At 40.1% G+C, this 15,577-nt stretch overlaps 1 protein-coding gene and 1 long non-coding RNA gene across 2 annotated transcripts in view; one reads left to right on the forward strand and one right to left on the reverse strand.

Moving 5' to 3' along the window:
* On the reverse strand, window positions 1-6,643 carry LOC125901023 (peptidase M20 domain-containing protein 2-like). The gene is made up of 7 exons (XM_049596369.1): window positions 6,193-6,643; window positions 3,311-3,459; window positions 3,085-3,227; window positions 2,795-2,949; window positions 2,326-2,452; window positions 2,055-2,162; window positions 1-1,889 (listed from the first exon to the last, which is right to left on the reverse strand). The coding sequence occupies exons 1-7, from the start codon at window positions 6,595-6,597 to the stop codon at window positions 1,759-1,761; spliced, it is 1,218 nt and encodes a 405-aa protein (XP_049452326.1). The 5' UTR covers window positions 6,598-6,643; the 3' UTR covers window positions 1-1,758.
* The window catches only part of LOC125901024 (uncharacterized), a 24,877-nt gene continuing 15,681 nt past the window's right edge, over window positions 6,382-15,577 (forward strand). The window contains exons 1-2 of the long non-coding RNA XR_007450925.1: window positions 6,382-6,500; window positions 9,670-9,791. This is a non-coding gene — a long non-coding RNA (uncharacterized LOC125901024). The remainder of the gene's footprint in view (window positions 6,501-9,669; window positions 9,792-15,577) is intronic.

The raw sequence follows: 15,577 nt of genomic DNA on the forward strand, positions 1-15,577 counted from the left end.
ATTCTGTGAGACTGTAGTACTATTACACAAAATCAAATTTTGACCAGAAATCATCCAATAGTTTTTCGGAGATAAAAACAAAACCATCAAACTGATGGCAGCACTAGACAAAGAGTCAGGTGATCACCAGAGACAAATTTCATAATTCGAGAACCATGAATGTTTAAACAAAATGTCATGTTAATCTATCCATTAGTTGTTGAAATATTTCAGTCCAGACCAAAGTGGTGGATCAACAAACCAACAGACTTAACCATCCTTGAAACCATGGCTAAAAACTATGACTGTACATTAAGATGGACAACACGTCTCCATGTCCTCTCACTGTACAAAAATGAAGCCAAAATATCCTGGATACGACAGCTGCCATCTTGCACTGGTGACATCATTCGGAGCCGGAGTCTGTGCTTTAGCCATCTCCGCAGTATTGAGTTCCCGCCATCCGACCAATCACTAACAGTGCCACTGATTGGCGCACACAGCTGTCAATCATGCCGTCAAACCCCCTTTTTATAGAGTGCTCAAGGGATGACGTTTTTCTGTAGCCCGACGTGGAAGTGAGCGTCGCCCTGGTTCCCTGGTCAAAAAGCCAATTCTGGATTGTTGCACAAAATAAACTCTGTAGCATGTTTTGTTTAGCAAAATAATCTTTACAAATGAGCAACACTTTTATGATTTTCGAAGCTTAATTGCAATTGCCAGAGGTAAAAAGCTAACGTTAGGCTATGAACGAACTACACCACAGTCGCATGTCTTAGCATCCTTATCACAACGAGGCTGTATGGCTAAAGTTCTGTAGTCTCATTTAGCATTAGCAACCACCTTTTTGTAAGACACACAAAACTTCAAAATTCACAAGTGGGGTATTTACTGATGTATTTTATGTCGTAGAACAGAACGTGAAAGTCTCTTAATAAGCTTGTGTTAACCATAGACCTTATTTCAGGCATCTTACCAAATACCCATTCAAAAAACCCACTGACTTCGAGTTGAGGGAACCTGGAGTGCCAAAACGCTACCTAATTTCCAGGTTTTATTACTCATTCCTGGAGCGCTCTATTGCATCAAATAACTAAGCAAAACAAAACTTATCCAAAAAACAAGAAGAATTACCTAACGACAGAAACCATGTCAAAACTTATTTGACAAGAACTTTGAGTTTGTATTTTGGCCCATCCGCTAACATGGAGGGGACGGGGTCTGACCTATACTGCAGCCAGCCACCAGAGGGCGATAGAGACATTTTGGCTTCACCTTTCTGTTGTGCCTTCCTCTTTATGATACAGTTTATTCTAAAACCCATTAAAAAATACACAAAATGAATACCAAGAAGTTAGCCACACACTTCTTAGTTTCACATAAGTCATACTTTTTCCTTCTATTTAAAACTGTGGTGTTATTCTACTTCTATTTACTTCTTGCTATTTACTTCCCACGCTGATTTTAAACCACAAGCAACAGCTGCTAAAACCAGTTCTAGTCTGGTGGGAATGAGCTCGTCCAACCTAACAAAGGTGGTATTTGAGATACTCATAAGCCCTGTTGTCGTAAATATTATAAACCACACTGCGTATAGCTTTACGTCTCTATCCATCAAAAGGTACAAACTGTTGGAAGTGCTGTTCCCCAACGTGAGCTCTTTAATCAAAGCCCAAAAACCCTTTACTAACTTGTCAGCTATGAAATTTCCCCATAATTACTATTAAAGTAACTTTGTGGAGCTGTCAAAGCTGTATCGCTGCCTTCTTGTAATTTCTCCTATTTCAGATTGGCCAGGCTGAAGTCGTCTCTCACTTGCTTCAGCAGATCAGGGCTGCACACTACATCCACAGCTGTCATAGCCAGGGCTTTGGCTGTCCTCAGGGTGAACAACTGGGCCTTTTCAGCTCCTGGCACAAGGAAAAAAGCAAAAGACGGGAAAATAAAGCATCTCGGCAAATACAAACTGCCAGTGACCTGGAAAGACGCTGATGACTGAAAGCGTCTGATTGCAGTGCAGTTCGCTTTCATCACAGGAAACAACATCTGCTCCCGACAGACATGTGCAGCTGTACCTGCTGCTTCGGTGTATTCCTCAGTGTGGTTGAGCGCATCGGTGCCGATGTAGAAGAAAGGATGGATACCGGGAACTATGAATGATACGTTGCCAAAGTCTGTGGAACCTGCCAGATAATTATGAATACACTGTGATAATGATTCTTTGTTGATAGGGTAAACAACAACAAAGACAATCACTAGACTGCGGCACTGCTGTTACACTTTTTTACATCTCTATTGCACAAACCAGAGAAAGAAAAAGATGATAATGTGTTTTTTTTCACATACCAGCGAAGTTGGCCGGCTGCTCTGGGAACTGAATCCCCAAAGCTTTCCCATTGTTTTCATACAGGGTTGCCAGCGTGGCATTAGGCAGAATGTTATAGTAGGCATGATATGGATAGATCATCTCCACCTGAGGGAAACACAAGCACGCCCTCATTCATAAACTGTAGCATACAAAAATAGACATTACTATCATATATCAACAGAATATGGAGACCTATGCATCTGTAATGTGAACTGCCTGAAGCAGGTGCAGATGTAGGAGAGAAGCAGCCTGGAGATAAAGGTGAATTACGTAACAGCAGAACAACACTCAGAGCATAATTACAGGAATATGTTAAAAAGGGCGACGTTATATAACAGTCAACTCCGCCGTTGCATTCCTCAGCAATTATATTCACACACACTGTTTGCTCTTAAATCTGTGCCAGAGGGGAGCGAATGGGAGACAACGTTTTTAGGTTAAGCTTACTCGGCAGCCGGTGGCAACAGCAGCTGCCCTGAAGCAAGCCTCAGCTTTGGCCTTTAAGTCATTAAGATCCTTAACCAGGGGCGTGCGCAGATAAAAGTCTAGCTCCGTGTAGGCAGGGATGATGTTGGGCTTCACCCCTCCATGTTTGATGATGCCTGTAGGAGGGGAAATGGACACAATGGAGGACAGTTCTCATGCATATCGGCTTAAACATTAAATGGACTTTAAGGTGAGCTTGTTTAAAATTAACTATGAAGCTCAGCTGAACACAGATTCTTCCTCTTCCTCACCATGAAGCCTCCAGTCTGGTTTGAGTTGCTGCCTGAGTGCAGAGAGGTTGTTGTAGGCCAACACAGCAGCATCCAGGGCGTTCACTCCCTCCCAAGGGTACGCAGAGGCGTGAGATTCCTTCCCATGGTACTTCACCATCACCCTATTTAACATCAATATAGCGGGTTAAGGGTTATTCATTAGAGAGGAAGTTGCAGATCCAGAGGGGCTGTGATGGGAACTTACTCATCGAGTGCGACACAGGGCAGGAATGAAGCATCTTGCTGAGTCGGGTGAGCCATGAAGACGAGGTCGACATCAGCGAAGGCTCCCGCATTGATCAGGTCAATCTTTCCTCCTATATCCTCCTCCGCAGGAGTTCCCAGAACTGTTATCTGGTATAACAAAATGTTGAATTCAGTCATTTGACAGCATCATATTAGCTCTGGTAAAATAAGTGTTTTAAACTAAGAGGAGGACGTTCACTCTTGACCTTTGAAACAGTGGTTTTAACTCAAGGTCCACTACTTAGAAGCGTTTTCAGAGTACACAAATCTAACATTTAAAGTCTCTCTTAATGGATGGAATCTGCTTCTTATGCAAAGATGGCCGCCTTGAAACGGAGACAGGGGATACAGATTTTTCTCTCCCTTACAGGACCAGCTTTATGTCCACTGTGATGCAATGTGGAGGCGAAATGTGATGAGTAACATTCTGGATTTTGTTAAGATATTTCCTGTTTTATTTTGAAGTACTAACCTCTTGTGTCATTGCAGTTTCCTGTGTTTTCCCACCTTTCATCATCCACACCTGCTGCCACTTACTCACCTGCCCCTGATTACCTTCTTATCCATCTCTGTGTGTATATAAATACCTGCCAGCTCCTCATGTCTCTGCCAGATTGTCTTTGTTCCTTTGTGTTATAGCTTTTTAGCAATCTGTGTTTGATTCCCTGGATTTTTTATTTTTTTACTTTGCCTGTTTTGGATTTAAGGATTTTTTTGCCTACTCCCTGTCTGTTTTGTTTTTGGACTGAAGTACAGATTGTGTTTTTTTTTTTAAACCCTACTCTGCCTCCTGTGTGTTCTCTGCATTTGAGTCTGAGTTTTCACCAGAGTTGTTACATCACGTTAAAATGGGGCTCAGATAGTGATCATAAGCAGATATTTTTATGACCAAATACAAACTTTAGATAACGTTAAGTCATGGTTTTTTGTGGCGGGTAGCAGACACACATACGCCCGTGACGACGTAACAACATTAACGAGTGCTTGAGCAACACTTCAACAGCGACTTGGCAATAATATAGCTTGTTGCGTTGTCACTCGTAATGTGAACACAGCATAAGTCAACCTTGAATTAGTCAAAAATAAATAAATATAATAAAACAGACTGTCTGTATAGAATACACTTTCATAATATAATGTCTTTTAGACATATCAAATATGATATGTTGCTAATGATTCAGATTGGCACCCTGAAATATACCTGTTTTCATAAAAAAAAAAAACACACACACACACACACAAAAACATAATGAAAAAATAAAAAATTGTTACATTTGCTATAGGTTATATGCCCTCAAAAATGCAAACCCATCTCGTCATTATTTTTTTTTGTTCTTTTTTTTTGAGTTAAATAGTGAGTTGCATTCTATAGCAAAAGTAAATACTTATTCTACATAAACTCCAAAAACTATGAATAAACTGCATATTAAGAAAAATTAAAGCATAATTTCTTATTTTCTTTGATATTTTTGTCATATGCAGGTATGCAAAAATGATTGTTGGTAACATTTATGTTCATGTTGTCTAATGCCAAGTCTCTATTTGATCATGGGACAAGACGATATGATACAGTATCTAGTTTAGGCGTAAAATCTGTCATGACTGAAAAGCTGAGCACATCTACAAGTCCAGTGAGCAGTCACGCCTTTCAAGCATAAACGCAGCAGTAAGAAATGACAAGAGAAAAACAAACAGGAAGAGAAAGTAGCAAAGTTCCCTCAATTAGTTTCCTTTGGATTTTGTATAAACATTTGCCAGTGGTGTGTGTGTGCCTTATAACTAGTAACTAGTGTGCATTAGGGCTCATTATAACTACCTAACGCCACTGCTGCTATGAACTGATGACTAAACAGGCATGCCAGGCAAAGGCCCAGGGGCCCAAAGTGTTGGGGCCCTCCTGGAACTTCATCTAATAAATGCCTCTGAAATTACCAAGTAGAGAACCAAGAGACACAAAAACACTACAAAGAGATGCAAAGGACTGAAAATATACACAAATAACCACAAAGAGACACAAAACCACAAAAAGATGAGTAACGACTACAGAAAAACCTCAACAACAACAAATAAATCACCACTAAGTCTGTGTATCTTGCTTCTTTTGTAGGAGAGGAGGTGGCACCTTTTGCAAACCTGTGCCCAGCTGCCCATTGTCTCATTATCTGCCCATATTTACTATAAATAAAAAGTATTATGATGCAAAATATACTCATGTAATGCAATAATTGGTAACTTTTCAGCATAATTATTGGAAGTGCAAACGCTGATTTTTGCAGACTCGTCGAATTTATAGATATATCACTGGAGATAATAAAAAATATATTTAAATCTATTAGCTGATGTCCCTACTGAGAGTCACCATGTTTTGTTATTCTTGGCCATTTTTCCTTACTGTCTATGTAACAGGCTAAATGTTGTGTTTATTTCGGTCAAGTCTGCCTTTTTTTGTTTTTTGATTTTATTTGTATGTGGGTGGAGTATGTTTGTTAGTCTGTACGTATATGTAAAGTTGTTTTGCAGATGAAAATTAAATCAAATATGAAAAAAAAATAGCAAATAACCTCAAAAAATTAAACTCGTATTAGATAACCTCTTGTACCCAGGATGCATCAACACAACTTATCTTATCTGGTCATCTATGTCATAAAAATACATGTATGTAGTGTAAAAACATCTCCTGCTGTTATCTATGAAATGTGATTTTATTTCTTTTATTGGTTGAGTCGTATCGTTTAAAGAGTGACTCATCAGAGGAGTTGACTGACAGATTTATGGATATTACAAGTGATCATAACAGAGAGCTGTCACTTGATCTATGGCTGTTTATTCGTTGCTGGTTACCTTCACAGGTCCAGGGAGCCCAGTCTGCCTCTCTAAAGCAGCCTTCAGCCCCACAGCTGCAGCAGCTCCCACCTCTGCTATCAGATTGTGCCCGCACGCGTGCCCGATACCCGGAAGTGCGTCGTACTCGCACAGGAACCCCACATTCACAACCTGTTCACCACCACCACCACCACCACCGACCGGACCCCAGCTAGCCCGGAATGCTGTCGGTATCTTGTAGTGAGTCTCCACCGTCCATGTCTTGTCCTGGGAGAAGAAGCGCACCAGCCTGTCGTGCGCGTGCGTCTCGTTTCCGGCGAGTTCAGGTCGGCTCCAAATGTCCCGACTCAAACTGTGCAGCTCATCTTTGTGTGTGTCTATGCACCGCTGCAGGGTGTCTTTCATCTGCTGTGGTGTGTCCATGTGTCCGGACTGTCCTGCTCAAATTTTGCCCCAACCAGACAGAGAGTGGTCGAGACCGGAAGTAGTTTTACCGCTGTAAATTTGCATTTGACAGCATAGTTTTCTCTAATGTTTTCACCGGTTTTCACTCAGTTACTTACGTTAAAGTAGCAATACCACAGTAGAAAAACAGAAATCCTGCAATTAAAATCATATTTAAAAATAGTCAGGATCAGAAATACTTTATTGATCCTGAGGGGAAATTGTGATTAAACAAGATAAATAAAATGGAAATGAAAAAGTAAATACAAATAAAATGTGCATTGTGCCACAGTGTTAGACACTAGTCCTTTAAAACCTGAGCAAATTGGCTTGATTTCTTTTAAAAACATAAATAGAAGGCAATGAGCAAAGAAAGAAGAAATGACCCCCCCAAAAAAGGAAAATTAAAAACAAGAAAATTAGTTTAAAAAAGAAACAAACCAGGAAATGACCTGGAAAGAGTGCTTAGAAATTATAATAATCCTGTAAAATAATTTTCAAAGGTAATAGTAGTAGTAATAATAATAATGATAATGATGTTTTGTGTGTGTGTGTGTGTGTGTGTGTGTGTGTGTGTGTGGTGAGGGAGGGGGGGGGGGGGGGTCAATTTGTGCTCATTGCCTTTTTTTTCTTTCTTTTTACCATGTTAAAATAAAAAAAATGAATTGCACCAATTTGCTCACGGTTCAAAACCTTAAATACTTGAAAAGTGATGTTGCTCCGGGTTTCAAAGGGTTAAGATATTAAAATATTAAAAATAGAATATATATCATCACTGAGCTGAGGCTGTAAGTGTAAAATCTAACTTCAGTATATACATCAATAGAATAAAATAAAAGTAAACAAGTTGTATACTGAAATATATTGCAGTCTTATACTTGCACAGAATATTGCACAGTTTAATAGTGTAATTGCACCCAGTAGATGATAATGAATTATAAATGCAGAGGGTGAATAAATTCCAGATGCCAGTCTACTGACTCAGAGCAGCTGTACAGGTTGATGGCCACAGGCAGGAATGATTTCCTGTGGCCTTCTGTGGTGCATCTTGGGGGAATGAGTCTGTCACTGAATGTGGATGGGAGACATTGTCGAAGATGACATGTATCTCAGGCAGCATCCTTCTCTCTGACACTGCCACGAGAGAATCCAGCTCCACCCCTGCTACGAATTGGCTTATTGAGTCTGTTGGCATCTGCTACCGTCAGCCTGCTGCCCCAGCACACAGCAGAAAACAAACTCACAAAACATCCTCAGCATTGTGCGGCAGATGTTGACGGACCTCAGCCTCCTCAGGAAATAGAGGCGGCTCTGGTCCTTCTTGTAGAGAGGTTGTGTGCTTGCACCAGTCCAGTTTATTGTGTATATGCATTCCCAGGTACCTGTAGTCCTCCACAATGTCCACACTGACCCCATGGATGGAAAAACGCATCACTAATGTAATACAATATTATTGTTATATATATTATTATCTAATATAATGTATTGGTTTTGGACATCAAGGGGCAAAGGGGCATGTGTTTGAGCACCCTCAGCTTCCCTCTCTGCACGTGTCTGTACTCAAGGAAAGTAACCTACAAGTAACTCAAAACAGTATTTAAGTACAGTACTAGAGTAAATGCATGTAGTTACTTTCCACTACTGGCTAAAACGAATGCCCTCTAATACAACAGTGCTGCAGTCAGTGATATTTTTGACTTAAGTAAAAATAGAAATACCAAAGTTTGACAAGTAAAAGTCCTTCATCTAAAATTTTACTGGAAAGCAGTGGCATAAAATATACTTAATGTACCAAAAGTAAAAGTTTTCAGAAATGGCTTATTTCAGCAACTATACATTATATACTGCTGGGTAGTTTAATCCATAATAATATATCATAATTGATATTTTAACTATATGTTGTATTAATAATCTGAATCTGCGATATAATTAGGAACTGCAGCTTTAAAATCAATGTCAATGTAGTAAATGTAGTCATGGAGTTAAAGGGACAACATTTCCCTATTAAATGTAGTGTAGAATAAGTGCAAAGCATAAAATAGAAGTACTCAAGTAAAGTACAAGTGCCTCAAAATTGTGTTTAAGCACAATATAATGAAGTTAATGAACTTACAGGTATCTACTCTCTACCTCTGGTTAAAAATGAATTCAGTCTAATACAACAGCTGTACAATAAATCCTTCTCTTCATTAATGTTAAGCATGCACATCGTTCTGCTTCATATTCTACCTTGAACAATTCAGTTAACTGAGAATGAAGGGAAGAAATCCTTGACAATTATCGAGAGGGTTTATTCATTTTATCTATTTATGTATTGCCTGCAGCAACTCATTTGACTTTGCACACACTGCAAGCAAACAGTACCGGTTTTAAAACTGTTTTATTCACTGTGGTCGTTCTGACAGGCTGCAGTTTGTGGTGCCGTGGAACCGACAGCTGTTTCTATTATTTTGTCCACCCTGTTTATAACAATGAACATTAATGCATTAATGCAGGGCTGCATTAGTTGTAATAAGATAATAAGGTGGCAGGTAGGGGTGTATTTTTAGACACAGATTTACAATTTGACTTTGAACCTGGAATCTGCTGATTTCAGTGTTTTCAGCAGTAAACATGTTACAGCTGTGTGTCAGTCACACTCTTGGAGTTGATTGTATCGTCTGTTGGTATGGTACACATGTGCTTCAGTGTGTAGGCTATTGTTTTGCTGCACAACAGATCAGTCAATCATTTATTAAGGACCACACGGCTGAATGTAGAATTTGTTTTCAGTACGGCATGGTGGCAACAAAATGGCTCTTTTGAAAGTGTTGCTGACCCCTGACCTGTAGCCAGACAGCCATGATGTAGCATATATTTAATGAGTCTGACAAGTAGTAGGCTTTTTGTGTTGAGCTACAGTCCCTTTTATTTTTGTGTTAAAATTTGAAAACGCTATTTAATTTAATTTAGTTATTTATCTAAAATATTTTGTCATTTATGTCACATTTTCTGGGATGTAGTTGGCCTCAACGCCTGTTTCTGTTCTTTTCTACAATATTTTTTCCACAGATGAAGACCATCCTGATGGCTGCACCCACCTTATAGTAACAGAAGCACTTCCAGCTTGCTGATAGTAGTGATGTACTGCTGTGCTTCCAGTTCTACTTTCATCAAACTAAAAAGGAGCCTAGGTAATATATTTTCATATGGAGAGTATGAGATTGATGCTGCAACACTTTTCTTTACATTTTGTGACTCATACAGAAAATATGTTGGTTGTGCAACACTGTGTTTTCCTCTTAAATGCACTGAATTGTGCACAACAGAAATAGAGAAAACGTATGTGAATGTCCTCTTTTATTAGCACCAGCCTTTAAATGAGTCTCTTTAAAGCTGGGTCGCTAACTGCTGGCCACTATGTCACTCAATCCATGACTTTTTATCTGGTTACATGTTTGTAATGGGATTTATGGTTGTGCGTAGACCCTACGGCCTACACATGTAGCCTACGCCATTGTGAGCATTTATAATTGTGCAGTTACACCTCCAAAACACTAGTCAGCAGCAGGGTTTCTGTGAAGTGCTGTAAAGTTAAAGTAAAGTAAAGTAAAGTAAAGGTAAAGTTCCACTGATTGTCACACACCTGAGTGTGTGAAATTTGTTCTCCGCATTTGACCCATCCCCTGAGGGAGCGGTGAGCAGCAGCGGTGCCGCACTCGGGAATCATGTGGTGATCTAACCCCCCAATTCCAACCCCTGATGCTGAGTGCCAAGCAGGGAGGCAATGGGTCCCATTTTTACAGTCTTTGGTATGACCGAACCCACGACCTCCCAGTCTCAGGGCGGACACTCTACCACTTGGCCACTGAGCTGGTAAGTTGATTCAAAACACACATTAAACCAGTGTTGCCAACTTAGCGACTTTGTCGCTATATTTAGCGACTTTTCAGACCCCTCTAGCGACTGTTTTTCAAAAAAGTGACTAGCGACAAATCTAGCGACTTTTTCTGATGTTATTGAAGACTTCTGGAGACTCTGTTGTGAGACCACGTATCATTCTTGTTCTTCTCAATGAGCAGCGGGTGCTGCCGTGGGCTGCTCTCTCGCCCCAAAGCACTGACATACAGCCCAGTCCTCCCTCCCAGCTGCAGTCAGAGCAGGAGGCATTAACTGCTCCATGTGCAGACTGCAAGTGAATCGCGCATGCGCGGAACCGCCGCTGGCTGAGGGCGGGATGTAAATGTAAAATTGTCTTTGTCTAATATAGATCACTGAAAGAAGGTTCATTTGTAGTTCTAAATATAGTCAGGGTGTTTTTTTTTTACACTGTTTTTGTCTCTCCCACGACATTTTTCCTCTCTCCTACAGCGTCCATTACAATTACATGCATATGGACAATTATGCAAATTAGGCGATGACGTCATTTAGCGACTTCTAGCGACTTTTAGGGCAGCCAATAGCTACTTTTCTTACTGAGGAGTTGGCAACACTGCATTAAACACACATTAAACATGGCTTAATAGAGACAATTTCAAACACGAGTACACAAATCGGCTTCACTATAACTCTCAGCATTCACAAACACTTTTTCCTTTTTTTTTTTACACATTTTCCCCACAAATACAACATGCTAACGTTATTAGCACAAGCCTATGGCATTTTACATTGTATGCATTAGCCTAGCAACGAGCGATCTTTTCCTCTTCTCATATAAAACCAGAGACAACAGCAACACTTAACAAAGGTAAAGGCACACAGTTTTGCTCCATTACAACTCACAAGGTTCACTGACAAAACAACTGTCTTATACTAAACACATTTTCTAAACAAACATAACATGCTAACGTCATAAGCACATGTCTATGGCATTTTACATTATGTAAATTAGCCTAGCAGCCAGCGATCTTTCCCTCTTCTAATACAACACTGAAGACAACAGCAACATTTAACAAAGGTAAGGGTACATAATTTGGCTCTATTACAACTCACAAGATTCATTGACAAAACAACTGTCATATAACATTACTTAACACATTTCCAAACAAATATAACATGCTAACGTCATTAGAACAAGACTATGGCATTTTACATTGTATAGATTAACGTTAGCCTAGCGGCCAGCGATCTTTGCCTCTTCTCATGTAACACCAGGGACAACAGCAACATTTAACAATGGTAACGGCACACAGTTCAGCTCCATTACAACTCATAAGGTTCACTGACAAAACAATTGTCTTACACTAAACACGTTTTCCAAACAAATATAACATGCTAACGTTATTAGCACAAGCCTATGGCACTTTACATTGTATGAATAAGCCTGCCTTCCTCTACCCATATGAAGCCAGGATAAATCACACACAAGACTTAAAATGCTATTTTAGTGGAGGCTTTATTGTCTTCACAATTTATTGTTTATCTGTGAAATAAAAGTCAATAAAAGCTTTGTTTCCACTGAGGGAAATGGTGTCAGTATACAAAAACAGACAGGAGGTCTGCGTCACCGCGATGCGTAGTTACAATTCTGATTTGTCGATTTAACGCAGAAGTATAACTTCCCCATAAGAGTGGCTAACAGTGTGCTGTAGGGATGATTTTTTTAGCCCAACCAAGAAGTTTGTGTCAACCTGGTTCTCTCTTTAAAAAGTCAGCAGCATTTAATCATTGGATTTTGATTATTGCAGAAAATATGTGGCTCAGAAGGTAGAGGGGATCTTCTCCAAATCAGAAGATTAGGGGTTCGATCCCCGGCTCCACCAGTCCGCATATCGAAGTATCCTTGAGCAAGATATTGAACCTCACATTGGTGTGTGAGTGTGTTAAAAACTGAGTAGCAGGTGGCACCTTGTATGGTAGCCTTATCCACAAGTATGTGAAAGGGTGAATGTGACTCGTAGTGTAAAAAGCGCTTTAGTGGTTGGAAGACTAGAAAAACGCTATACAAGCGGGGAACTGCCCATTAGTTCGACAGCCCATTGGTTCGACATCCCATTGTTCCGACCATATTAAACTCATTGTTCTGAAGTCCGTTCCGAAATCATCATGATGCCCTGTGGTTAAGGTCTGGTTAGGTTTAGGCACAAAAACCACTTGGTTAGAGTTAGGAAAATGGTGTGGGTTAAAATGAAAAAGAAAGTCACAAACACATAAGCCGTGAGTCTGCTCCGCCTCAAGCCGGTCGTGGCGCACCATATGCCCGCCGCGAGCCGTTTAGCACTGCGGACATTCGGACTAATGGGATGTCGAACCAATGGGCTGTCGAACCAATGACATGGACCCTACAAGTGCAGGTCCATTTATCAGTGAAGTTTATGATACTTACACATTTTGTTCAGCAAGATAATCTTCACAAATGAACACTACGTTAATGTTATTTGAACTGTCAAAGCAAATGCCGGAAGTAAAAAGCTAAGTCCTATCAGGCCTCTAAATGCCAACAGGAGTCATTTTACGTGAATTGTTTTGGTCCACTTATAGATTTATATGTACATAAAATCGTAGACAGATATTGTAAATGACTGTTAAACTTTTTAAACTTATTTATTTATATGAACTGTAACAAATGATTTATTTTATTTGCTTATTATATTACCTAATATGGATCTATGGCAGTGGTTCCCAACTGGTTCAGCCACAGGGTCCAGATTTCTCCTTAGTCATTAGTTCAAGGTTCACACAGTTTAATATATTCAGCTTCATACTTGTATTTGGCCATGTTGTTGAGCTGCTTTGCTGTCTCTGTCAAACAGTTGTCCATTAGTCACTCACTCTACAGCAGGAAACGGCACTTCTAAATCAAAGCATTGTGCTGGAAATTCACTTTACTTCAAAATAAAGTAACCAAAAATTTTTTTTTTTTTTTTTTTACAAATGCATGGCTTTCTTGAGACTGCATCTAAATATTAAATGCAGTTTAATTTAAATCTGGAGCTTTGCATAGGGCAATCAAATCATATTGTACATATTAGACAAACTAATGGATATTTTTGCATGTTAGTAATATACATGCAACAAACTGATGCTTCTCCACCGTGTCTGACTTCATTAAGATACATCACAAGCCCTCCATCAGGCCTGTATGTGCTGTGTTGTATTGAATGACACTAAATGGAGGCTGGGACTAAAATCCTTCTCCCATCTGTCCGTTACCACACTAGAGGGACCCAGAGTGACATACTTAGGTAGCAAGCTCCTTCTGCACATGGCGCTGCATTTCATTAGCAGTGGATATAAATCAGTATTCTGCTGGGCTTCGTGTTTTACCTTGAACATTTGAATGGACCGAGAATGAATAGAGAAACCTTGACAATTATTTAGAGGGTGTTATTAATTAATTTATTTATCGCTTGTAGCACTCAGATGACTGTGCTCAGGCAGCAGGCAAACAATGCTCCCCCTCGCTGAGGATGAACTGAGAGCCCTGTGAAACAAGGTCAATTAGTGCTGAATGAATAAAGACGAAGCTCCACAGCTGTCACACACCCAGCGAGTGTGAGTGTGTGTGTGAGAGAGAGTGAGAGCAGGTGTACTTGTGTATGTTTTCTGTCTGTATTTTGAGTTAGAGGTTAATTGGGGGCGGTTGTCAGTCACAGGAGGAGACATGTTGAACAGTGCTCAGCAAGCTGACATCTGACATGGCCTGTCTGTCAGCTTACTTTACGCCCCACCGGTGACGCCGGCACTCTCCATTGTGTATCAATTAAGTGACATGGAGGGGAGGCATCCATGTGTCACCCCATTGTCTTATTCAGGGATTTTCCCCTTGAGCATGTTTAATTTCACATCATTACACGTGTTTTGGCCTCATATATTGGCCAGTGCTTCCTCAAAATGAAGGATTTTTTTGTGTGAATCATGATTTTAATTTAGTACAAGAATAATTATTTCAAATATCACTCTGGTGATAAAACAGAGGTGCTGCTGATAAATCCCACATCAGCTCAGAGGAGGATGAAAACCAACTGCACTACAGACAAAAGTAAAAGCATCCACCGAGTAATGCACCAATAAAAACCTCCCATGACACACATTGTATGTTAACAAGTGCTCGATATTCCAAGCAGCGTTGATATTTCAGGTTGAGCCAGTAGTCATCGCACCCCGCTGGAGTGATGCACGAGTTGTGATATATGCATACAGGCGTCACAGCAGCAGGACGCCCCAGAGGAACGCTGCTTTGACAGCCACAATGAATAGAAGTGCTGCTGATGACAGCGTGTCTCTGAAATGGGAGATGAAACAAACAGAGTTTGCTTGAATGTGTTTGTGTGTGTGTATGTGTGTGTCTGTGGTCACAGCGCAGAGTGTGGTCCACATACTAATGTGTTTGTGCCTCTACTCTACTCCAGCCTCGACCTATGGAAGCCCATAAAGACCAGAAACAAAGTCATGATGAAAATAAAAATAAAAAAGCCTTACTAAATCAGTGTAAGAGAGTGGGGGTGAAATATATCAGGGATGTGACTGTTGCTGAGAATCTTGAATTCCAGATTTCCGACTTAAAAATGCAACCCACATGAATCATGCACATCTGCAGGGGGGTGAAATGGAGAGCATTTTAGGACATCTACAAGTGCATGATTTTTTTTGTATGAACTGTGCTGTACAAATAAATGTGACTTGACTTAAGCAGCAGAATAATACGCATTATTTGGTGTAAACATATTAGGTGCACAGATATGTACAAGTTCAGTAAAGTAAATTGCATAGTTCTCTGCATCTAAAGCACCAGTGGGTCGGTAAACTCTAGTAAATAGTCTGTGCCATAAAGTGGGATGAATGTCAGCCAGCTAGCTGCCAGACTTAAAACTTTTCTACTTGAAAATAAAATTGTACGTTCTCTAAAAATCCAACCCAAGTCACTGAGATTGCTCTTTTAATTCAGCTTCAAACAATGCCTTCTTCAGTGTCAATACTTGAACATTTGTCAGTACAGCCTAGTGTTGACAGTCTAAAATTGGGTATCATGGCACGACAA

The sequence above is a fragment of the Epinephelus fuscoguttatus genome, linkage group LG14, assembly GCF_011397635.1.
Source record: "Epinephelus fuscoguttatus linkage group LG14, E.fuscoguttatus.final_Chr_v1".
Classification (NCBI taxonomy): Eukaryota; Metazoa; Chordata; class Actinopteri; order Perciformes; family Serranidae; genus Epinephelus; species Epinephelus fuscoguttatus.